The sequence below is a fragment of the Miniopterus schreibersii genome, assembly GCF_964146895.1.
Source record: "Miniopterus schreibersii genome assembly, chromosome: 8".
NCBI classification, from domain to species: Eukaryota; Metazoa; Chordata; class Mammalia; order Chiroptera; family Miniopteridae; genus Miniopterus; species Miniopterus schreibersii.
Window position 1 is genome coordinate 19,201,303 of NC_138109.1, and position 25,103 is coordinate 19,226,405.

Here is a 25,103-nt window from a genome sequence, read left to right on the forward strand (position 1 = left end):
GTCCAATATGGTAGCCACAAGCCACATGTGGCACTTGAAATGTGGCTAATGTAACTAAAGAACTGAATTCTTAATTTAATTTACATTTTAATTACATTTTAACATTTAATTTACACATGTGGCTAGTGGCTACCATATTGGACATAGCTTTATACTGTTTCTAAGTATGTCACTTCAGTGTTTTGCAGAATCTTTTAGAAACAGCTCCAAGAAACATGCCCTGTCTTTGTTCCCCACCCCTGCTGTATGTTGTAGTGAGCTGGCTCACTTTCCAGAATCCTCTGGCCTGGGCGGTGCAGGGATGCTGGAGCTCTCCTCCAAACATGGGTGTTAGCCAACCAAATGCCAGGCAGCACAAACACTGAGTGACATTTTCCGAACTATTAATATTTCATCAGAAATGATCACTTTCCCTTTAAATACACTATTTTAAAAGGTTTTTCGACATTCTTAACTATAATTTTATTCAGTCTAGGTCCTCGGAATTTTCCCCAAAGGAACACATCTTCAATTTTTATAATGAAAATCAAAGGGGAATGAAGCTCGGGTTTCAAAATTTAGTCAACATTTCCAGGAACTTAGGCCTTCTGTAAAGAGCAAGGTTGTGTATTGGGCACCTACTGTATGCCCAGCACCTTTCATACAGTATACTATTAATTTATCCAACACATATTCATTGAGTGCCTACTAGGTGCCATAAGTGTGATCTTTGTAATAATTTATTAACATCATTTTAGAGAAAAGAATTCCTTCTCATCCTTCTGTTTCCTCTCCAATGTTGCCTCCTCTAGGAGGCCTGCCTGGACCACCACCTGCAGCTGCTGCTATTCCTCTCCCCACTGTCTTGCTCTGCTGGGGAGCTCCCACCTGAGCCCTTCTGTTAGCTCTGATAGCTGCCCATTTACTTGCCTTGCGAGTGTGTGGTCTCTCTCCCTGCACTAGAATGTAGGCTCCAGGAGAGCAGGGGCGACACCCGTTTCATTCACCTCCAGGCTTCCTCAGGGCCCAGCAACTCACCTGGCACAGAGGAAGGGCAGCGTCAGTGTTTGAGAAACGAACGCAGGAGGATGGGGGGAGTGAAGAGAGTCGTTAGAGTCACACAGGTAGGAGGAAGAGGCAGTGTCCGGACTGAACCCTCCCTCTACGGGCTGCCATCTCCTCTGCTCACATGCATTCTTCCTGCCCGCCTCCTGCTCTTGCTTTGCTGGGGAAAAACCGAAGACACAACCACTGGCTCCTGGGGCCAAAGATCCCAGACGGAGAGACCTCTGTGTGAGTTCTGAGTTCAGCCCCTTCAGAGAGGGGAGGAGCCCACTGAGCAGCACACAGGTAACTTGGCCTTCCTCCCTGCACCTCCGTGTCTGACCCCCACGCCCACCCCCGGGGCCCCTGAACCCAGGCAGGAGGGGATGGTCTGTCTGGTGGCTGAGAGCCTGGGATCAGGTGGGGAGGGGGAGGGGGAATGGGGGTGGGGTGCAGGCCGGGGAGAGGCTCTGCAGCTCCTCCCTCCTGATGGGCCTTGGACACACCCCTTTATGACTTTGGCGCTCGGTTTCCTCAAGTGTAGAACCCTGAAAAGCAATGGCACCAACTTCGTGAGCTTGTTTCGATCGCATGTGACCGCGCGGAAAGCCGGGCGCCGGGCGCACGGTCAGCGCCACACAAACGGCGGTCAGAGGTGAGCTGGGGCGACCGGGCGCAGGGCCCCGGCGGGCGCTGAGGTTTGCGCCCGGCGGCGGGCCAGGCAGGGGTGCGGTGCCCTCCACTTCCAAGACGGGAAAGCGCTCTGGGGTCCCCTGCGCCCCACCTCAGGCCCAGCCCACCGGGGGCCGGGCAGCCGGAACCGGGCGCCCGGCGCTCCCAGCCGTTGCGTTTGACCCCGCGGAGGGATTCCAGCGCCCGGCGGGGAGGGTGGGAGCCTCGGGCGCGCAGGGCTGCCCCCTTTTAAGGCGTGGCCGCGGGGCGTGGCAGGTGTCCGCTGGGGGCGCCGGCCTGGGGCCTGGGGAGGCGTGGGCTCCGGACGCGGGGCGCTTTCCTGCGGGGCGCTGTGGGGGGCCGGGCGGGGGAGCGGGGCGGGGCGCGGCGGGCGGGCCGCGGAGAGGCCGTTGGCCCGCGGGGTGCGCGGGGGTCCCTGGGAAGGCGCCTGTGAGAGCCGGGTGGAGGGCTCCAGCCCTCAAGGCGCCCAGCGCAGTGCCGCCCCTCCCCCAGTCCTCCTCCAGGGTACGCGGGTGAGCATGGGCTGAGCCCAGGCGCTGCGAGGTGTCACAGGTGTGTGGCATCGGGCGTGCCAGGGATTGTGGGAGAGCCCGCCCTCCCACCTCCACCTGTTCCCAGATGTCCTTCTGCCCACCCAGGCGCCTGGTTCCTGAGCTCCGGGGGGTTCCAAGGTTACTAAGCTACTGGTTTTTGTTGACTTTTAAATATTTTCTTCTCAGGGAGAGGGGGAGAGGGACAATAGTCAGAAAAGAGCAAATCAAAACAAATCAAAACAAGCCCCCCCTCCCCAAAAGAAAGCCAACCCCCATCCACCGCCGGCACACAGGTCGGAGGCCCCTGAACAGTCACCTGCTGGAGCGCCAGCCGGCCAGAACCGAACTGCTGCTGCCCCGGCCTCACCGCCCGCTCTGGTGAATGAAGGGCGGTGGTGGATGGTCTCCCTGCCTTCGCGCCCTGGGGGGACAGAGGGGCTTCCGGAAAGACAGGAGGAAGATGGCCAGTGGAAACGGGCTCCCTCCCTCCTCCACCCTGGTGGCCAGGCGCCCCTCCGCCCTGGGCCCATTCCCCAGATACATCTGGATCCACCAGGACACACCCCAAGACAGCCTAGACAAGACCTGCCATGAAATCTGGAAGAGAGTCCAGGGCCTGCCCGAGGCCTTGCAGCCCTCCACCTTGAAGGAGCAGCTCTCTGGCCCCGTGGCTGGGACTCCGGCAAACACCGGGCTCAGCTTCCAAGAAGAGTGAGTGACCCCCTACAGGGCTGGCACCAAGGGAGGAGGGAGGAGATGAGGTCAGACCTGGGGGAACGTTCTGGCCAGTTCTTCAGTCTGGTTAAACCCTAAAGGCTGTATACTTTTTCTCCCCTCCCCCATAGTCCTTTGTTCAATCTTTATAGGAGCGTTAAGTAGGGTCCCAGAGTTACCTGGGTGAAGGGCCAGGCCAAGGTCCTCTTTCTGCTGCCTCTTCACCAGCCCACTGAGGGGATAGTTCTCATCTTAAAAGCATAAACAATGACATGGGAACCTGAGGACCTTGAAAAACCACCCAAGCCAGGGCCGAGGGTTAGATGACCATGGCTTTCCCCAAAGGCAACTGGAAGATTCTTTCCCCCTCCCACCTCCAAAGGCTAGGCATTGGCACAGAGGAGTCTGGTGGATTTAAACCACATCTGGAATTCCCTAATACCGGGAGCAGCTGTCCCATTCAGACTCCACAGAAGCTGCTGCAAGAGCGCACATCAAAATATTTACTGGGAAGGCACTGACATATTCAGAGGACATAATAGAAAATTAAAGTGTGGGGAGATGGCTGGAAATAGCCCGTTTCCTGCTTGGGAAACCCTGTGTCTGGGAAACACAGAGCTAAATGTTTCCCACCAGGGCAAGGAGGGGCAGATATTGTGGGGGATGGATATACACAAGTTGAGGAAGAGGAGCCCTCGTTAGGAAAAGCAAGGAAATTTGCCGCACTTATTGGTGTCGCCGTTGAGCACTTGTTCGATGCTTTTCATCTTCAAAATGGGCCGCAAACATTAATTAACCCTCCCAGAGCCCCTATGAGACAGGTATTAGTGTCCCCATTTTACAGATGGATTACGTGTTAATAATTAAGTACCAATTAAAGACTAAGTGATAATTAAGTGTTGACTGTTCCAACACATGCTCCAGCTCAGTTCAGAGCTGCTCTGGAGTGAGGGGACCGTTCAGGCAATTTGCAGCTGCATCCAGTTTCAGGGATTTCCAGGCAAGAGCTTTAAAGAAGGCAGCGTGTAACTGCCACCCAGGCCTGCACTACCTGCTGTCCCTTTTGGGGCTGCAGACAAAGGTGGAGGGCACGTTGGCTGTTACTGCTTTCCCTGCCCTGGGCTCAGCACAATATGGTGGGGATAAGAATGGCTTGACTACCGCCAAAATCTTGCCGTCCAGCCCTATGGTGGCACTGAACCACCTCTCCCCTGACCATTGCCATCTGCTTTGGGACAGGGTCTTGGCAGGGGACCCATGGGGCTGTAGTCAGGCTCTCAATGGTCAAGGAGCTAATTGTCCACTTGGTGAACCAGAGTCAGTGGCAATTTCCAGTAGATGGCACCCTCTCTGCCAGGTCACACCTAGTTAATGGAGACACACTCTACTTCCAGTCTGCACTTGGCCGAAAAGTGAACTGACGCACCTTTGGCCAGTTGCTTAATTCCATTTGGCTTGTTTTTCTCATCTGCAAATTGAGGATGATATGCCCTGCCTTGTCCACCTCAGAGGTGATAATGAGGACCCAATGTGATGGGAGGCAGGAGACTGAAAACTGCATTATACAAATGAGGCTCTCCTTAAATGCCATTCTCGGGATTGGGTTTGTTGTTGTTGTTGTTGTTGTTGTTGTTGTTGGCTTCAATCTAGAGTTTTCACACTATGCTCCTAGACCCTAGGGTGCTGCAGGGGTCACCTGGAGTCGAGTGGCCTGGCGGCTGGGCCCCAATCGCCCCTTCAGCCAGAGCTGTTCTGCTTTTATAGCTTTTACTCACTGGAGTTCTGAGTAAAGACTGCGCTTGAAATAAAAAGGTTCTGCTACTGAGAAAAGAGCTGGGAAACCACTGACTTAGATGAATAAACGGTGTCATAATCGGGTAGATATCAACCAAGCAGAACACAATGAGCTATTCTTGAAAAAGGCAGCTGCGATGGTGGAGCCAGATAGCTCTGGTTTCAGATCGCCATGCAGCTCTGTGCCAGCTGCGGGATTGGTCTAATTTATGCGAGCTTCAGTTTCCTCATCTGCCAAATGGAGATGATTACTGTGCACTTCATAGGGTGGTTGGGATGATTAAAGGAGATATTTAAACATTCCTGGTAATAACTAGGATTTGCAAAAATTCCTCATCATGATAATGATGATGATGATGATGATTTCTTCAAGCCCTACAATTATTTTCTGGGGTGGGGGTGGGGGTAGGCACTATTTTAAATTCCCCCTCTTTTCACTTTTTATTATGCAAATTTTCAAATGTATCAAATAGAATAGTATAGTGAATGTCTATATGTCTGCCACTGAGTTTTGTGATCAAATTTGCACCATTCTCGTTTCAGTTTCTCCTTCCCCTGTTTTGAAGTGAAATCCTTTTACACAGGAAGGGACAGGTTTGGAGGGGTTAATTTCTTTGCCCACGGCCCTACAGTTAGAAGTGGTGGAGTTTCAGAAAGCAGGCCCAGGACTGGCTTAGCCACCCTGTGGTAGTGTTGGCTACCTTCTCCTAGAAATTGAGGCATCTTTTGGGATAGTCAGAATATTTGGCAGTGCCATATTTGAATGATCATGTATAGATAACAGATTTCAAATCCAGGGCGCTGTCCAGTGTGTTTTGGGCTGGCTTCAGGCCCTCAGGACCCCTCTCAGCCAGTCTTCCTACTCACTACATAATTGGTAGACCTGGTTTTGGTGATGTTTTCCACTACCGGGCAGCTAGATGAGTACATTCTAGAACTCTTGTTAGGTAGAAATTTTTTTCTTGACTTCGTCTCTATGTATTTCAGAAACGCAAACATCTCAAGTTTGAAAGGGACCTTCGAGGCCATTTTGTGCTGCTTGAGTCCCTCCTCAATCAAGATCCTTGCCAAGTGGTTATCGACTTTTACACTTTCTCAAATGGGGAGCTCACCACTTCCTAAAATAGTTCTTTCCCTTGTGATGGACCCTACTGTCAATGGACCACTGAAATCTGTCTCTATCAGACTAATACCCATTGATCTGGATTCTGCCCTTAGGGCTCCAAACCAAGTCTATCCCCGATTTCTCTCGATTGCCCTTTAGATGTTAAAAGATGGCAACAATATTTCTCCTAGGATTTCTGGTTTCTACAGGCTGAATTTCTCTGGTTTTCTAAGTGTCCCATCATATGCCAGCTTGGTCAGTTTCCTGCCCACACAGCTGGTCCTGTGGCCTTGCAGCAACCAGAACCAGGAATGATCCAATCCGTGCAGATTGGATCCTTCCTGTTAATATTCTGTATTTGTGGTAATGGCAACTGATGCCATGTTTGCTTTTCTCCCCAAGCTGACTTCACTCTGTGCGCACAGTTTGAGTTTATTCATTCAATTATTCATTCGACAAATATTTATTAAGTATCTGCTATGTGCCTGGCACAGTGCTAAGAGCTAGTGGGATAGAGCTGTGAAGCTGATAGGGTCCTGCCCTCCATCAGCTTCCATTCAAGTAGGGGAGAGAAACAGAAAACAAATAAATAAAAGACTAGAATAACTTCAGATGTGAAAAGAACTGGTGGTCTAGTTGGAGGAAACCAATAATAAACATATAAAAATAACGCAAGTAATTTCAGATAGAGATGAGTGCCCTGATAGAAATAAAACCAGGTAAATTACTAGGGAGAGCATCTTTAGATGGGGTGGTCAGGAAAGGACTCTCTAAAAGAGGTGGTCATTTGAGCCAAGACCTGGATACCCAGAAGGAGCCAGTCAGGTGAAGATCTAGGGAAGGATGTCCAGGCAGAAAGAAGAGCAACTGCAAAAACCCTGAGGTGAGAGTGACTTAGAAAGGGACAGCAGGGCTGGGGCATATGGAGTGATGGGACATGGGACAAGTGATATCAGGGGCAGGCAGGCAAGGTCTTAGAAAGCCTGGAAGATCACTGTGGGAGTTTATATTTGATTCTCCATGTTATGGACACCCTCTGGAGGTTTTGGGGAAGGTAGTGTAATTTGATCAGATTCACTAATTTTTAAAGATCTCTCCAGCTGCTGCATGGAGAGGATTTGCAGGCATGTGGGAGAAGAAGTTGGGAGACCTCTGGGAAGATGCTGCAGTAGTCCAGGTGAGGCAGGTGGTGGTACCTGGATCAGAGAGGTTGCAGCGGGGATGGAAAAAGTGTGTATTTGGGGAGGCAGGTTCAGCGTGTATTTTGAGAAGAGCCAACAGACCTGCCACAGTTTGGGGCACACAAAAGGAGACATCAAGGCTGACTTGAGGGTTTTGGCTTGAGCCACTGGTTGGAGGGTGGTGCCATTTATGGAGGTAGAGAAGGAACAGGAAGAAATTGTTTTTTGGGGAGAAATCAATAGTTCTGTCTAGTGTCGATTAAACTCCAGAATTGTGTTCTGTTATCTTTTAATTAGTCTTAAATTTGGGCTTAGAGAATCATGGCCAGCCACTCACTGGCTCATATTCTAGGCCTACTTATTCATTCCCCCTCCTCATACAACTGCACAGCCTCAGGTGGGGGCTTTTGGATTTCCTACTGACTCCACTGCCTTGACTGGGAAGTGGCATTTGTTCATTCCATCATTTATGGATTCATTCAACAAACACAGTTGCCTTCTCAGTGCCAGGGAACAAACCAATTTTTTTGTTCTGCTGTTACTTAAACAATTGGATGTGTCTTATTTTTCTAGAAAAGTTGCTTGGAATATATCCCAACTTTTATTTATTATTATTATTATTTTAAAAAACTTGAAACCTGTTGATGGGAATGATAGGGACAAGACTCAAGTTAGGAACTTAGACTGATGTCCTAGAGCAGAAGCCAGCCCTGAGTCCAATGCTCCAGGCCCGCGTTTTCTCCCTTTGAGGGATCAAACACCTCTCTGAGAATCTGAGGAAAGCTACTATGTACCCTTGTGCCTGAAACACATCCTCACATCCCTTGACATTTTTTGAATGACTTCAGAGACCCCCTGGGACTCAGGTTGGAATCCTTTTCTCTTGGACCCAACACTCAAGTGTCTCCTTCCCCTGAGTGTCCCAGGGCTGAGTCTCAGCCTCTCCTGTGACCCCAGTCACACTGACATCAACTCGCCCCCATCCTGGCTGTCACGTGAATTAGCAGAGGTAATGGTGCTGGCAGACAGAGGTCCAAGGCCCCCCAACCCTTCCCTCTTCCAGTCTCCTCATACACCCTGCATGCGCCTTCGTGATGGTCTTTGACTCCTGGTCTCCCTGGTCATCACTCTTCTGCCATCGCTACAGCATCTCATCTTGCTGTGTCTGGTTCCTTTCCCTCCTGGATGCCCTTCCCCTCTCAGCAGCTGTATCTTCCTGAAGCACATCAACAGCATCTTCCACAGCTTCCTCACTGTCTTTTGAACCCCCTAACTTGGTTCCGAGGGTCTCAGTAGTTGGCCCTGCCTGTGCCTCTGGATGCACACCTTGCTGCTCTTCTCCACACACTCTGTAACCAAGATGCGCTACCAGCAGGTTCACCTCTCCTTGCCTTTGCTCAGGTTATTTCACTACCAGGAATACCTTTTGCCCATGTCCCTGTCTATTGAAACCCTACCCATCCTTAAAGGCCTGGAATAAGTGTGTCGTCCTCTGAATTTTGCACTGCTCACCCCGTTCAACAATTTTTTTCTTCCTCCCTCTTCCATGTTCCTCTTTTCAATTTTAGGAAACAATTATATTCCTTCTCTTTCCTAAAGGTTTAAGGGTGATAAAAATATCAATATCAGACATCAATAAAATAAGGAGACAGGTGGATTTGAATCTTAGCATACTTCCTAGTTGTAAGCATGTTACTCAGACTTTCTGTGCCCCATTTTCTTCATCTGAATAATGGAAAAAGTCATAGCAACCACCTTGAAGGATTCCTGTGGAGGTTAATGAAATAAGGTATGTAAAGCTCACATAGCACCTGGGATAAGGACTCCAGCTTCATCATCATCATCATCATCATCAATAGCAGCAGCATCACCATCAACATCACCATCTGCATCATCATCACCACCGTTGTCACCATCATTGTTGTTATTATTAAAGATAATAACAGGGGTTAAGTAACCAAGAATGGAATAGGGAAAGGAGATTTTTGCACCAAAACATCTAAGCTAAGGGAAACTACTCAGCTGAGGAAGGCATTTTCCTTTGAGATTCTTGGCATCTAGGGCAAAAAGGGAACATCACAGTTGATTTCCATAACTCATCGAATAAGAGAAAGAAGGCGAGCTCATCAGGAGAGACCAAGTGGAGGGGTCTTTATATGAGGATAATGGAATGGAAGAGTCAGTTTAGAACCAGCTCTCATGTTGACCATTGGCCAGAGGGGAAGACACAACGTCCCATTTGGGTTTGCTGGTGCACATCTGATATGGGGTTTCTTATAAGGTGGTCGCCTGGCACAAACTATACACTGACTGGCGGCAACAACGCTTCTCCCCCACTTGACATGGCTCCTTAAGGGCAAGGGCAGTGTCTTACTCATCTCTGTCTCCCCAGCACCCAGCTGAGTTCCTGGCATTTGATGACTATGCAGTGTATATGAATGAGTGAGGAAATGAATGATGGATGAACTATAAAAATGCCACTGCACGGAGGGTGAGTGAGATCCAGAGGTGGCCAGGATCCAAGCAAGGAGTCACGATCATCAGAGGAAGCGTTGAGTGACATAGGGACAGAATATCAATAAGCCAAGACATTGCAAGGTTTTTCCCCCTCCTTCTGCCTTAAGCTGCAGAGAAGGGGAGTAACATTTTCTTGAGCACCTGATATGTGCCAGGCTCTGAATTTTAATTTTCTGTTTATCTCATTGTCTTAGCAACACTTTCCAGTAGATGGTCCATATTACTCCCCTTTTACAGATGAGGAAGCTGAGGCTCACAGAAGTTAGGCACCTTGCCCAGAGTCATCCAGCTCAAATGCGGCAGAGCAGGAAGGGTGAACTTGGTGGGGCTCCAAGGCCAGAGGTCTTTCCCAGGCACCAGGAGACCTTTAGAATAGCCCTTCCATGTCTGCTCAGCACTAGGAACCATGAGAGGAGAAAGGAAGATGAATCATGATTAATGTCCCATGTCCCGTGTCCCCCTTTTTAATTTAATTTTATGGTTTCGGGACTTGTGTGGCAGGTTGTGGGAGCCCGCAGAGATGGGCCACCAGTGGTTTGGTTTAATCCCCTTTTTAATATCTTTGTTGCAACGTTATTTCCAATTCAGCTCCCAAGTCACATTAAAAAAATACCTCTTCCTTAGGGTAAGCCTTCTCTTATTAAACAGATTCAAATGAAAAGTTTTAAAGATAATTTGAACAATAAGAATCACTCCGTAGCTCCCAGCCGAAGCTCCCTTATTGCTGTATTTATTCCACAGTATTTTCTGTCTCATTCCCCAGCTCACTGAATCCCTCATCCCCCGAACTCTTTCAGTCCTTGGCCAAACTCAGGCCTGAGTCCTGTTTTCTCAGCTTCTCCTTTCCCCTCCTGTTGGTGGAGGGTCAGGGAAGAGGTGGGGTGGGAGGTGTCTCACTTCTACCTGCCTATCAGGGAGGAGCTGGAAAGTGGAGGGAAATTTGCGCCAGGCTTGGTGCCTCTCTGTGCATCATTTAAAACCTTGGGAGTGGGGGGCAGAGGGTGAATGACAGATACCTGCTCAGAATGCAGATACCTGGGCCCCATTCTGGACCAAATGAACTGCTATTTTCCCAAGAGTGCCTAGGAACCTGCATTTGAAACTAGCACTACCAGAGATGCCTTGTGCATATGTATCGAAAGTTCTCTGATACTTTAGGGGTAAAAAATGATGGAGCCTCAGGCTTAAAGGGACGCAGCTTTGAGAAGGAGGTGTTCCAAAGAAAAGCGGGTAGGAAGGACACTGACCTTTACTGAGTTCTAAGTGTGTGCCAGGGACATTGTAAAAAATGACTCCACTCTGTGTAAAGGCCTTTGCTAAGAAATGAGATGAACACGAAGTCCAGGCTTGGCGTCCAGGCAGCTGAGGTATTTCACAGTGTTACCTCCTTTAACCCCAGCCTGGGTGGTGTCACCATCCCCATGAGATTTCAGAGCCTTCCCCAACTTTCCACCCCTAGCCAGCCAGGTCCTGGGCTGTGAAGGGTCAGTGGGGCTCCAAGCCTGCAGCCCTGCGGCCGGTGTGGCTCTCGCTCTCCCGCACCCTACACCACCCAGTCTCTCAGTCTGAGCTGCTAACATTTGCATAGCGCTGCTACAGTTTACCAAGTGCCTTCACATTCATCATCTCACTTAATCCCCACCATGGCCTGGAGAGCAGAGGAGGAGCAGGGCTGGGTGGGAGAGGTCTGAGCACTCAGAAGGCCCTGGGCCCAGCCTCCCTGCCCCCCACCAGAGAGGTCCTGCAGACAGAGCACAGTGGATTTCCAGGGCCTGGCTCAGATTCAGTTCCCTCCTGTCACTCCTCTGGATTGCTCCTGGGAAGAAACCAGAGCCCGACACTTCTCTGCTGAAATCCCTCCAATGGCTTTCCTGTTCCTTTAGAATAAAATCTTTGAGCATCACTAAGACCTGGCAGGTTCTGAGTCCTACCATCTCTAACCTCACCTCCTGTGACCACCCCACCTTCCAGTTAATGTGCCCCACCCACTTTAGCATAGTCCCACCAATGCACTAAGCTCTTGCCTGCCATGTGATCCTCACACATGCTGTTCCCTGTGCCTGCAAAGCTCTTCCTTGCTTCCTTCACCCTGTTAAATGCGGATTAGCCATTAGGCCCCAGCTGAAACGACATTTCCTCCGAGAGCCCTTTCTCACCATCCTCACTGGGGTATGCGGCCCAGTATTCTCACATCAGCACTTCACTTTGGTTTGCAGAGTAGCCTCACAGGTAAGAGAGGGACATCTGAGCAAAATTGCCTCAGTTTATCACTTTGTCCCTTCTTAATTCTGTGACCTCGGGAAAACTCCCTAATGGTCCCATCCCTTGGCTTCTTCATTTTTAAAACTGGGATAATTATATCTCCCCGTATCCGTTAGCTTTTGATATTTAAAAGACCACCCCAAAGCTTTATGACTCAAAATAACCGCTATTGACCCAGCTCACATTTCTGTAGTGCAGGAGGCTGGGCTGGGTTCAGCCAGGTGGTTCTGCTGGGGGCTGGGCTTGGCTGGGCACGGATGCTGCTTACCCAACGTCTGCATGTCAGTTGGGTCTGGCCAACTATTGGGGTTTGCCTCTGTGGACGTTTCATTCCTCAGCAGGCTCTCCCGGGCTTGTTCACCTGGAGGTGGCCGAGTCCCAAAAGAAACAGGACGCTGCGCCGTAATACCCAAGCACTCTATTACTTGAATCAAGATGGGCGGGAATTACCAGAGAACCTGGATTCAGGATGTCAAAGGTGTGATCAAATGCGACCATTACTGTCATCAGTCAACACACTAGCCCACAGGGCTGTTGTGGGGATTAAAATGAGCGTTTTGCATGGACAGTGCTTAGCATGGTGCCTGGCTGGGTAGTTAGCACTCCAGAAAGACTAAACCTTCGTCCTGTTTCGTGAACTAGGACCCCACACAGCTTGCTTAAGGTCAGGGCTCCACCAAGGGGTGGGCATTTGAATCCAGCTTCTGCCTCCCTCTAGAACTCAGCTCACGGCCAGTACGCCGCGCTGCTCTGCCCACGGAGATGTGCAGGGAGTCAGAGTCTCACCCACAGCCAGGTCGGCCTGTGGACTGAGGCCCTTCCCGCCCGGGTCTGGGCGGCACCCGGGGCCCGCCCCGGGCCTCGCTCTCCCGTCAGCCGCGTTGCCTGGGCACCGGGCCGGGGTCCCCTGTTTGTGGATGGCCTGAAACGCCATGGCGAGAAGAAAATGTTTGTTTTGCTGTCCTCGCGCAGCACTAACAATTTCCCGCTCGCATTTTTCTGTTGTTTGGCTCAGCCGAATAGCAGTTTTCATCTTTGCTCTGTGTTCTCATGTACACAGAACTGCTGTCGGGAGCTAGCAGCATGCTTGCTTACTCATTATTCTGGGAAGGGGTGCCAGCCAGTCAATAGCCTTTATTTTTACATAACTCTGTACACTGCGAGTGCAGAAGTAACGCACAGCACCCGCGGACAGAGCCGCCAGACGCCTCGTTTCTGGAGGTGGGCAAAGCGGAGGTGGCAGCTGGAGCCACGGCCCCGATTCTGACTCCCGCTTCCTTTGTCAGCGCCCAGGAGCTGCGTTAACCTCCCCGAATGATTCACTGTGATAGTTTGTGGCAGGTTTTACGGGTTTTCCCAAAGGAGAAAGCAAATAGCACGGGAGAAGTGCCAACATCGGCAAAACTTCTTAGCAAGAGGGGGGAAAAGGTAGAGTCCAGAAATGCAGGCAGGCAGGCTTCATGTGGATCCCAGCGAAGTCGAAAGGAGATTGAAAAGTCTTCTGTGAGCCCCAAGGTGGTTGCTAGGAGGCGGGTTCTGTGTGGCATCTGCCAGGGTTGGGACGTAGACGGGAGGACAGAAAATGGAATCAAAGCCAGACAGGTTGCAACCCATGCAAGGAGTCTGACAGCCTTTGGCAGCAGAGCTCCTGATTTTAAGAGCTCCAAGAAATGACAAGTTTCATGAGCCAGTTCATTCATTTATTCAACAAATACTTACTGAGTTGAAGTTAAATGCCAGGCGCTGTTCTAGTCCCCAGGCCTCTGTGGTAAAGATACAGTCCCGGCCCTCAGGGAGGATATGTTGTTGTGGGGAATAAAGGCATAAAAAGATAGTGTATGAGGGTGATAAGTGCTAGGGAGGAAACTAGACAAGCTGATGGAGCAGAGAATGCTTAGAAAGCAGGCGGGGGGGGGGGGGCGTTAATAACTCTTTTAGAAAAGGGACAGGAAAGGCTACTTTGAGAGTGTGAAATTTGAACTAAGACGTGAATGACAGAAGGAGCCAGTCAAGGGATGATCTGACATTCCCCAGGACATGCAAAGGCCCTGGGGCTGCAATGAACTTAAGTAAGGTCAAGAGTGGCTGGAAGGAGGGGGATTTAAAGCAGAGTGGGCAGTGGGGCTGCTTCATGTGGTGCCCTGGGTATCAGAAAGGAGTCTGGATTTTATTCCATGTGTAATGAGAATCTACATGAGGGTTTAAATGAGGCAATGGTTTGAGTTGAGTTCTGAGAATGTCCTAGCTGCAGGCATGCACTTTTCTAGAACAAACAAGAACAAACGATTCTTGTTTTCATGGGGGTGGAGGGGACAGGTCGGCAGACCCTCCGTCAGGGATTTGTAACTGCACTGAATCTCAACTGCAGCGGGGCGTTGGACAAAGGCTGCCTTGGAGAAGTGGAGATGGGAAGGTAGTGACTGGATTGATTGGTTTATCCCCTCAAAGTGTTGATCCAGGATTACTGTCAGGTTTCAGGGGGGAGTCTCCAGCAGTGTCCCTAAGGCTCAGCCCTGGGGTCTCTCCCTTTCGACATTTTTATCCACAAGTTGGCAGGAGACTCAGAAGAGGTGCTCATCAGACATGCAGCTGACAGGGACCTGGGAGGGACAGCTAATGCCACGGATGACAGGTTCAGGACTCACCGCAATGATCCTCCACAGGCTGGAGTGATGGGATGAGCCCAGCGATATCCCTGACTGCACTCAGGTTGGGGAACAAAGCCCAGCCTTCGAGTGGAGCTGGGAAGCCTTGCTGAGGTAACATCCCTAGAGAGGAAGCGCGGCGGGTGAGTGGAGGTGGTGACAGCAGCCAGACCCATCGGCAGCCCCACACCAGCCTCTTTACTTTCTTGGTGACAAGATCCTTAGCCTCTTTCAGGCTCACTTTTCCCATCTATAAACTGGGGATGATGCTGTCTTATTGCCCAGGGGTGCGGAGAGGATTAAGTTTGAGCATATGGAGGGATACCTGGCTTCCTGCCTGCAGTGAGTCTAATTCAGAAAATCTATTGGTATATATTTTGCTTTGTAAGGTTTTTTGGGGGAGAAAGAAAAAAATTGATCCTTCAAATGTCTGGTTTCTGTGCTGTAAGACTCGCCTGTTCCCCTTGAGGATGATGATGAAGAGGGGGATCTAAAACTTGGGGCCGTGGATTGGCAACTTCTTTATTCCACTGGTTCCTGTGGACACACCGCCAGGGTGAGGCCTATTTGTAGACTGAGTCTAGACCTGGGAAGGAGGAAAGAAAGGGAACGGGAGAGAGGACAGGGAAGAGGGAGAGAAGAGAGAGAGTGGAGGGGAGAGGAAAGTGGTGGTAGAAACTGGCCTTGCCCCATCCCCAGCCCTGCTGGCCCCCAGAGCCTCAGGCCAGCCAGCTCTAGCTAAGGCTCGGCCAGCGCGCTGGCTGTGTCCCGTGCACGGGTGTCTGTGCTGAGCTCGCACATAGGTCATCTCAACAAGTTCTCACACTGCCCAGGAGGGTGGGTGCTGTAGCTGTCAGACCCACCTTGCAGGGGAGTCCCCAAGGTTCTAGGATGGGACGCGAAATAAGGGGTGGTGCGTGATTCCCAACCAGGCCCCTCTGGCTGGAGTCTGCTCTTTCCTGGCACCGCTCTTTACCTCCCAACCTGGGGAGGCCACAGGCAGGAGACACAGCTGTCTCAGTTGTTGGAATAGCAACACACTCCTGTATCTTTTAGCTCTTCCGCATGCACCCAAGTGCCCTGAGCCCCCAGCCCCTTCTGCAGAAGCCCTGAGTCTCGTAAGGAGCCTGTAACTAAGGGGTTAATGTCCAGCACAGCACGAAGCCTCTGGAACTGTAGCCTGTGCCCATTCAGGTTGGCTCTCAGATGCAGTGACTCTACTCCCCATTCTTTGTGTAGTGATATGTGAGTCATTGTGTGCCTCTGTGTGTGTGCACATCAAAGACACGTGTGTGTGTGTCTGTGTGCATGTGTGAGTGTGCGTGTGCTTATACACAAGGAGTGTTACTGGGAAGACTCGGTTTCATTCTATAGTCACTGTTTGTGGGACCAACCAGAATGGGTTGGCAGGAGCGTGTGCCCGGCCTCCCCAGCTGCAAACTTCCACTTCTGGGGCGCTTTAATTTTTCCCCCTGATCTCTTCCTTGCCATCCTCACCACCTTCTCCCAGGACAACCCACTGAGCAGTTTCCAGAGTGCTCTATGTAGACCACCTCATCAGCCCTTCACAGGAGCCCATCAAGTAGGGATAACAGATGGCTTTAAACTGGGTGGTGATTTTCCTGGGAGTGCCAGGGAGGAAGGTGTCCCCTTGCAAAGGATGCAGCGGGGCCTGCTGGGCCACGAGCCAGGCCTGCAGGATTGTGACCCTTTCCCACACCTGGAGAGAGCCAGCAACCAGGAGCCTCGATTCTATGGGACCATCAAGCCCCATCGGGCTGGTGCCTGCCATCAAGGTCCACCTGGGGGCCAGGGCCTGAGGTTCAGGTAGAGGCCTGTGTGTAGATACAGGCAAATGCTTGTGAATCCAAGCAGGGACCCCAGGAAGTGAGCCCCAGCCCAGAGGCATTGATGTGGGGAGAGGGCCATGCCAGCCAGGGTGGACCATGGGACACAGTGTGGAATTCAGGATTCAGGCGCCCAGCCAGGTTGAATGGGTGTAGACATACTAGCTGACACCTGTGTCACCCTTACTCTGTGCCAGACTCTGTCTACAGTGCTTTGCAAATCTGTGATATTCTTGTAAACCAGACCAAGAAATGGGTACAGAGATGCTGAGCAGCCTGCCTAGGGTCACACAGCAGGGAAGTAATGAAACCAGGGCATGAGCTTCACCTGTCCTCCCCATGGTCCCTTCTCTCAGTCGGCCACTCTGCAGCAAGTCCTCGGGGCTGCCCAGGGCATAGCCTCAGCAGTCTGGGCCCATGCTCAGAGCCCTTGGCTCACCCCTAACCCTTTTGTTATTGTCTTTTTGGCTTCAGGTCCTGGGTACGGCTGGACAGGGAGGAGGGGGGATGGACTGAAATGAAAGCTCAGCTCACTCAGCAAGATGGAGTATCAGGAGAGGACCTGGTGTCCCAATTCCCAGAACCACACTCTTGGTGCTGAGCCTACTGGTGTAGAGACCTCTTGGGAGCCCACAGCCAGTCCATTTTCTCTCTTGAGAAAGCAATCGATTTCTCTTACCTTCTCCATCTCCTTTCCCTGGGGCCTGGCCCTACTGCAGAGCCCTCTTCCTGAGCTTCCACTAAAGCCATCTGTCTTTCTGACCTGTTTGCAGAGCTCTGGAATTCAGCAGTGACAAAGATGAGATCTCCCTGTTGGTGGAGCAGGAGTTCTTGAACCTGACCAAAGAGCACCTCATTCTGGTCACAGAAAGCTCGAGGGAGCTGGAGGTGCCTAGCAGCTCTCCAGAGGGCCCTGGACAGCCAGCTCCCTGCCTTCTCACGCCTCCTCTGGTGGTAGGCAGCAGGGAGCACCCACGAGCCTCTGTCATTGCTGGTGACAAGCTCCTGGAGCCGAAGGTGGCCGTGTCCATTATCGGCAGCAGGCAGGACTGTGATTCTGCCATGACTACAGTCACAGGCATCCTACGCGCTGCCAAAGTCAAGCGTGCCAAGGGGATAGATGACGGGGGCCACAGCCTGGGTGCCTCCAACTCAGAGATCAGCAAGCTCCTGGCCCAGTTCCCACTGAAGTCCAAAGAGACATCCAAGGCCCCCGACAACAAGGTGGTGCTGGAGGAGACACGTGTCATCAAGGATTTCCTGCAGAATAGCATGTTTAGTGGCCCCCTGCCCAGGGAGCCCATGGGGCTGGGCCCCTTCCTGCTACTGCCACCCTCACCGCCTCCTGCACCCACTGACAAGCTCCTTGAGCTTCCTGTTCAGAAGAGGCAGCTCCCAGTGTTTGCCAAGATCTGCTCCAAGCCTGAGGCAGACCCCGACATAGAGGGGCACCACTTGATGGGTGAGTGGGGCTGAAAGCAGGGCTGGCAAGTGGGCCTATGAGGAGAAGAAACTTACCAGAAAGCCAGTCAGCTGCTGCAGTGCACACAGCATCTTCATGCAGAGTAGGACGGACCAGGTGGCCTCTCCAGTGGGCGCAGCCCCTGGGTGCAGTGTTTTCAGTGCCCATGTGCCCTCTGGGCTGGATGCCTGTGTACAGGGCACAGCTCATTCCAACATGCTTTGAGAAGAGGGGCAGGCACATTTGGCACCTGGCTCGTGTTTGAGTCCACCGGGTACCCAGAGTACATTGAGGGAAGCCCTTACCCAGCTGAGTCCTGGGTGGAGCTGCAGAATGGGGACTTTAAGCAGGGTAGGAAAGAGATTTGATTGGCAGCTGGGGTTATTAGCTTCCCATGGAGGCGCCTGTTCTGACAGTGAGGCCTGGCCTTCTCTCGGGCTGGGAGTGAATATGTAAATTCTCAAAGTGCAGTTGAGACTGTTGGCCCTGGGATTTGTTCCCAGCACCCCCAGGGCCTTAGGAAAGTGCTTTTCCATCCCCTACTTGAGGAGTCCACATCGTTCCCAGGAGATGCAGCCACCTCCCAAGTTTCCCCCACCCCACTCCCAGGTTCTACATTTTGTGCCTGTTCTAATTCAGCCACTCAGAATGGATGGTTCCAAGAAGCAGATGATGGCAGTGGCACCTGCCTACAGTCAGCTTTCACTAGGAGTAAACCAACAGAAAATGTATCCCTAGTCTGTGAGCATGAAAGGGTCACTGAGAGATACCCATGTTGAGAGGGCCCAGATCCATGTTCCTAAGGAAATCAGGCGTGGTCACCCTTGAGAACATTCTGTGTGATGAGCATTGTGGGAAGGCCAAGGAATCAAGTGGACAGCAAGCTGGCCTCTGGGTCTTGGGCAGGCCTCTAGGAGCCAGGGGCTCTTTGGGTTTGCTGGGCAGTATGTGTGAGAGGATTAGCCCTGCCTAGAGGAGGGGACTTTTCTTTCACCTCCTCCTCCAGGAGGCCTACATGGATATCTCTCCACCTGCCCTCCCCATCATATCTGTGTGAATGGGTGGGCATAGGTATACCAAAGGGAGTTTTGCAGGTGTGAGTATATTTGTTAGAGAAAATGCAGGTGTGGCTGCATCTGAGTGTGCCTATGTATGTGTTTGTGTGTGTGTCCATCCTGTGTGTGGAGTTGTGTGCATGCGAGTAAGTCAAAGGAGTGACAGTGTGTGGGTCTGTGTGTGTGTCTGGGCACACAGATGCTAGAAGAGGGGGCCTTGGAGATGAGTGAGTGGCAGGCATGTTTAAGGTGTGTGCGAGAGACTGCAGGTATGCAGGTCTCTGGGGAAAGGGTTATTATTATTAGTGGGTACTGTTATTTCAGTGCACTAGCTGGGGGCTAAACTCAGCAACCAGAGAAACTCTTGGAAGGGACTCTAGGGACATGTTTTGCTAAAAATGTCATTTTTCTCCTAAATTGACTCGGGCTAGAGCAGCTCTCTCTTTTGCTGGGATAGCGCTAGGAGGACAGGCCCAATCCTGCCCAGGCTTAGCCCTAAGGCCATTGGGCTGGGAAGGAGGAGAGGGAACAAGACCTGGGGGGATAAGATCCACTCCCAGCAGTAACACTGGACACAAGTTCCCCTGATCCGGAAGCTGCCAAAATGATCCAAGGTGTGGGCTTTGTGTCGAGTGCCATTTCCCAACCAAGCCTCATGGAGACCAGGACCCCAGGCTGGGGAAGGAGTGAAGGGTGCCCAGAGGGTCAAGGCCTCTTCCCTGTTTCAACCAAGCAATGACCTTTTAATTTTGTTTGAAGAAAGAGTTCCATTGCTAAAAAGGAAGTAGGGGTGAAGACCACTGCTGTGGAGGGGCCCATGATCTTTGAGACAGTGTCCTCACACTGGGGCGATGCTTGGTCCATTTGGAGAGAGACTTAGGCCTGGCACTGACCATGTCCTGTGACTCACTGATGACTCCTGGCCTTGGCCTGGAATCACCCATTGCCTGTCATGCCCCCTCCCTCGTGCCCCTGGACGTAAGGCCTTGCTGAAGGGCCACTTCCTCCTGGAAGCCCTCTGACCCTCTCAGACAGAAGCTTCCTCAGCCACCTTCTCCTCCCACTGTGTCTCTCTGTCACCTCCCAGGCCCCATCTGCCTTGTCCCAGAGCTATTTCTGGGCCTCTCTCTTCCTCCTTGTTGTGAGCTCCTGTGGGGCCAAGTCTGGCTCTGACTCATCACAGTGTCCCCAGTACTCAGGTCAGGGCCTGGCACTGACGAGCGAGCTGAATCACCTGTGAGCATCAGAGCAGGAGCAGAGTCCACAATGAGGGGCCCTGCTGTGGCTTAGGCCACGTGTCTGTGGGAACCAGTGTCGCCCCCACCAAGCCAGGTGCTCCCTGAGGCAAGAACTGTGTCCAAGTCAGCTCTTACCTGGAACCTGGCACTATGGAGGGTTGGAAAAAAGGAGGGAGGGTAGAAAGAAAGAAAGTAAAAAGGAAAGGAGGGAAGAAGGGGTGGAAGGAAGGAAGGAAGGAAGGAAGGAAGGAAGGAAGGAAGGAAGGAAGGAAGGAAGGAAGGAAAGACGGAAGGAAGGGAAGACGGAAGGAAGGAGGGGAGGGAGGGAGAAAGGATGGGTGGATGGGAGGAATAAAGAAAGGAGTTCATTCCCTAGGGGACTGGGGTTGCTCAGTTGTTAGTGTCGGCCCATGCATGCACGGAAGGGTCATGGGTTCAATTACTGTCAAGGGTGCATACATGGGTTGCAGGCTTGATCCCTGGCCCCAGCTGGGACATGTGCAGGAGGCAACCAATTGCTGTCTCTTTCTCTTTCTCTCTCCCCCTCCCTCCCTCTTTCTCAAAAAAAAATTCAATGGAAAAAGTATCCTCCGGTGAGGATTACCAAAAAAATAAAAAGAAGGAGTTCATGAGAGGTAAGGACGAGAGTGGGCAGTGGGCAGTGAAAGCCTCAGGGAGGAGACTGGGATTGGACTTGGTGGGGAGAGCGACCCTAGAGTAGTGTGAGCCTGAGGTATGTGCTATGGAAGATCCATCACTTAGTCTAAAGAAGGTGCCCTGCCCCTGCTTCATCTAGCACTTGGCCTTCTATAATCATTGACTCAGTTTCCCTCCTCCTATAGAACGGAACTCAGGTGCCAAGGAGCCAACCAAGGGTCGAGAGAGCCTCTTCCTCAGTCAGTGGCCCCAGAGCCAGAAGGACATCTGTGGTGAGGAGAGTTGCAGTGACCCGGTGGGCTCCATGTCCATGGCCCTGCCGGCCAAGAAGTCTGCATGGCCCACTGAGAAGACCCTGTTCTATGAGTTCCTTGGGGCCACCAAAAACCCAGGCGGGCAGCTGAGGCTTCGCAGCAAAGAGGTGGATGGGCTGGAGCTGAAATGTAAGCTGACCCTGCCCAGAGAGAGTTGGTAGAAGGGAAGTCAGGAACCCTCATGGGCCCTGGGAGCGTTCGGCCACTCAATGGCTCTCTCATCCACGGGCAGGTCATTGTCTTGCTCTGGGTGTCAGTTGTGAAACCTATAAAATGGGAGAAATGACTTTCTCCCTGTGTCTCTTATCCTGAATACAACTGTCAGAGAAATGCTGTTGGCTTTGAGGGGTCACATGGGCATTGTTGGAGGTCAATTCAAACACAGACCTGATTGAGTCTATCTCCTCAAGTTGCCCAAGACAAAGAAAAATCCACGCTTCAGATTATTTGTGCATCGAGACTATTTATGTCTCTGCTTTCTCTCACTCCTATAACTATTCTAGTCAAACTTCCTTTCCCAAAAGAGATGCCAATAAAGGGAAACTGAGGCCCCATCTCTGACTCTATAAGCCCACAAGACTTGTTGAGGGAGAGAATTAAGGATTTGTATTCTGAAACAACTCAACCAAATCTCATTCTTTCAGTCTAACTTTGGGTCATACCATAGTGAATTAATTATGTAACATTTTCAGATATTTTAAAAAAAATAATTCCAACATAGGTATAACAAGCTGTGCAAGGTCCTCAGGGGGCTGCTTTAATAATTTGATAAGAATGACTTCCAGTGGCATAGCAATTGCTCATATAAAACTAGATTTTTCTAAAGCACTTGAAAGAACTTGGTTTTGAATGTCGGTGAGGTATAGTCACAGCAATCTGGCTTATTGTGTGCACTTTCGACACTGCCTCCTTTACTTGTGAGTGATGGGGAGAGAAGCTCCAAGGCAGACCCAGCGGGGAATCTCACCCCTCCCGAATTGGCAAGGCATGAATTAATGATGTTTTCCTATAGTTGGAAATTCACCCGAACTTAAAGAACCAAGAGGAGCTTAAAAGACCTGACCTCTGAGAATATTAATCCCAGGGACAGTCGAGCTGAGGCTGTCCTGGCCTCTCCCTTCTTTAGTCCCTGAAATGCTCTCTCTCTCCTATGACTTACAGTTAACTCACCTGTGACGGTGGCGGACAAGAACAACCTCAAGTACACAGGGAACGTCTTCACCCCACGCTTTGCCACCACCTTGACCTCAGCATCCCTGAACCAGCCGCTCTGGCTGAACCTGAACTATCCACCTCCGCCAGCGTTTACTAATCACTCCACCTTCCCACAGTATCAGGTGAGTGAGCGGGTCCTGCGCCTGGCTCTCCAGGTGGCCACCCATGCAGGTTCCCACCACGGAGGAGCTTCTGCTGGCAGGAAGCCTAACTCACGGAGAGCCTAACTCACGGAGAGCCTTGACACTACTTCATTTCTTCCTGTGGCCGCAGCAGACCAACTGCCTGGTACACACGTGCACAGGTGCATGCACATGGATATCCATATGTATTTCTAATTTTCTTTGTCCCAGTTCCAGTCCACTCTGGCTATGTATTCCAGGGCTGCATTGCTAGTTCTGGCCTGTTAAATGGTGAGGCTCTCAGGGTAGAATGACAGCATAGTCCTCCCCCTCCCCCCCACTTCCTGTGACTTTCCTGATAGTCGGGTGACATGTATCCTAGATTACTCGGGACATTTCCAGTTGAGGTCTTTTGTCCCAGAATAATTATGAATATATATATATATATTTTTAAATATATCTTTATTGATTTCAGAGAGAGGAAAGGAGAGGGAGGGAGAGATAGAAACATCAATGATGAGAGAGTCACTGATCAAGCCCGCAGCCGGGCATGTGCCCTGACCGGGAATTGAACCCCGATCTCCTGGATCCCAGGTCAACGCTCAACCACTGAGACACGCCCGGCCGGGCAATCCCAGAATAATTATGAATAGCACCCTTTCACTCGCAAGTGTCCTGGTGTGGATGACAAATGATGTGGCCGCTTCACTTAAACTTCTTCGTCCCAGCTGACTTCGCTAAGTTGGTGCGCGTGCTTAGTCTTGGGCTTGTAGCTGAAATGATATTAGTAGCCAGCCAGACACAAAGGGATGGTGAAACACGCGTAGCAGGAGTTGGAAATTTTACTCACAGAACTTATTATACAGAGAAAATGTAGTTTCTGTAGTTCGTCTATTTAATCTCCCCTAAGAGCTGCCGCCCACTGGGTAGAAGGAGGAAAAAATGAAATAAATGTCCACTCTGGTTTAAACCATAGTCCAATCCAATAGCTTAATAGTCCCTTCAGGTAGTGCTCAGCTTGTCCAGGAAAGCTGCTCAGTGTCTAAGATTCCTGTCTTCTGTCCCCTCCCTGGCTCCTCTCCCAAGTGGCGTGTCGGTGTGTGGGAAAGGTGGGAGCGCACACCAACTTGTGGGCCACGCTCTTGAGAATCTGCTGCCCCGGGCTGGCTGGGCAAAGCCTGCAGAGGGCAAATAGAGACAGAAACTTGCCTGAAAGTCTTCTTGTCCTGTCTCTGTGCCCCTCCACCGCCCCTCGGTCCCTATGTCATTTCCTCCTCTACAACAGAGCCCAGCTGTCTTCTTCAATCCATATAAAGCCTCTCTGAGCTGGTCCAGCAGACTTAGCCCCTGACTCTTAAACAGGAGCTAAAGGAGTTTAGCAAAATCTCTCTTTTTCTCTCCAAAGTTTTGGTTTCAAGACTTTTGTTTGTTTGCTTAAGAGAACAGTTCCCGCCCTGTCATGCGGGACAGAAAGCCGCCTGCCCCACCATCGAGGTGAGAGGTGATCGTGAATGGTGATCCAGGGGAAATCAAAGTGTGTCCTTTCCACACCTTGTCCCCGCACTGGCCCCTGTTTGTGTGCTCACTGGCTCAGCAAGTCCGTCACTGGGACTCACTCCCCCCTTGCATGTGTGCGTGTGCTCCTCCGCTATTGACTCATTTCTTCACCTACTCACTGACGTGCTCATCTATTTATTTACCATTTATTTAAATAATTTAAAAAACCGTTGCTTCGCACTGACAGTAGGCAGGCATTGGCAAGGTGAGGGGATTCAAGGCGACCAAGAAGCCTGGTGTCCAGAGCAAGCCAGGAACCGCCCCCAGACCAGCACTGTGTGCCCCCCGCTGTGGAAAGAGAAACGACTGCATCACTCTATTCAATGTGAACCCATCCCTCTAACACGCACTCTCCGGGCTCGCCGTGGAAAGCTCACTCACAACGGTTTGCTTTCTAAAGTGCAGATAATACCGCTTTGCTTTGCCAGCTTCTTCTGACTTGACCTTTTGGAGTGGGGAGATTTGGACATGTATTTTTTAAAATTAAATGTATTGGAGTAACATGGGTTAATAACGTTATGTATGTTTCAAGTGTACAATTCTATAATACAGCATCTGTTTATTGCATGGCGTGCTCGCCACCCAAAGGCTAGTCTTCTGTCACCATATATTTGACCCCCTTTCTCCTCTTTATCTTCCCCCCACCCCCTTTCCCCTCCAGAAACCACCATACTATGGTCTGTGAGTTTGTTTTGTTTGCTCAGTTGGTGCTTCTGTTTTATATCCTACCTTTGTTTTAAGAGAAGCCCGTGTCTGTAATGCAGGGCTGACTCCCAGGTTCGCTGGCCTCTGGGCACAAGCGGTGGAGGGCCCTGGCTGGTAGGACCCCTGGGTACTGCGAGGCAGTGTAGACGCCGACTGGGCCCGACTAAAGAGGACTGTAGAAGTTGCCCCCCCTCCCAGGTGGTAAAGGAGGGCAGCATAATTTACCTTCTCCCAGCTTCTCATGATCAAGGGGCCTGGGATCATAAAATAAGTCAGGTTTGCAATCAGCCGACTTGCCCGAGTTGCTTCCAAGCTGTGTGGCCTCTGGCAAGTTAGGCAAATGCTCTGAGCCCTGGTTTCCTCGCTTGTGAAATGGGCTCAGTATAATTACCGCAGCAGCGGCGTCCATTTGATCAGTTGTAAGGTTCATTGGGCCCATGGATGGGAAAGGGCTCTGTAAAACC

At 51.2% G+C, this 25,103-nt stretch overlaps 1 protein-coding gene across 1 annotated transcript in view; it reads left to right on the forward strand.

Moving 5' to 3' along the window:
- Nucleotides 1–2,435: 2,435 nt before the first annotated feature.
- Nucleotides 2,436–25,103, forward strand: part of LOC308560563 (uncharacterized protein C1orf94) — a 34,187-nt gene continuing 11,519 nt past the window's right edge. Inside the window, exons 1-4 of the mRNA XM_081144575.1 lie at nt 2,436–2,960; nt 17,088–17,776; nt 20,912–21,169; nt 22,202–22,377. Of these exons, the coding sequence (XP_081000701.1) occupies nt 2,632–2,960; nt 17,088–17,776; nt 20,912–21,169; nt 22,202–22,377 (1,452 nt within the window). The 5' untranslated portion in view covers nt 2,436–2,631. The remainder of the gene's footprint in view (nt 2,961–17,087; nt 17,777–20,911; nt 21,170–22,201; nt 22,378–25,103) is intronic.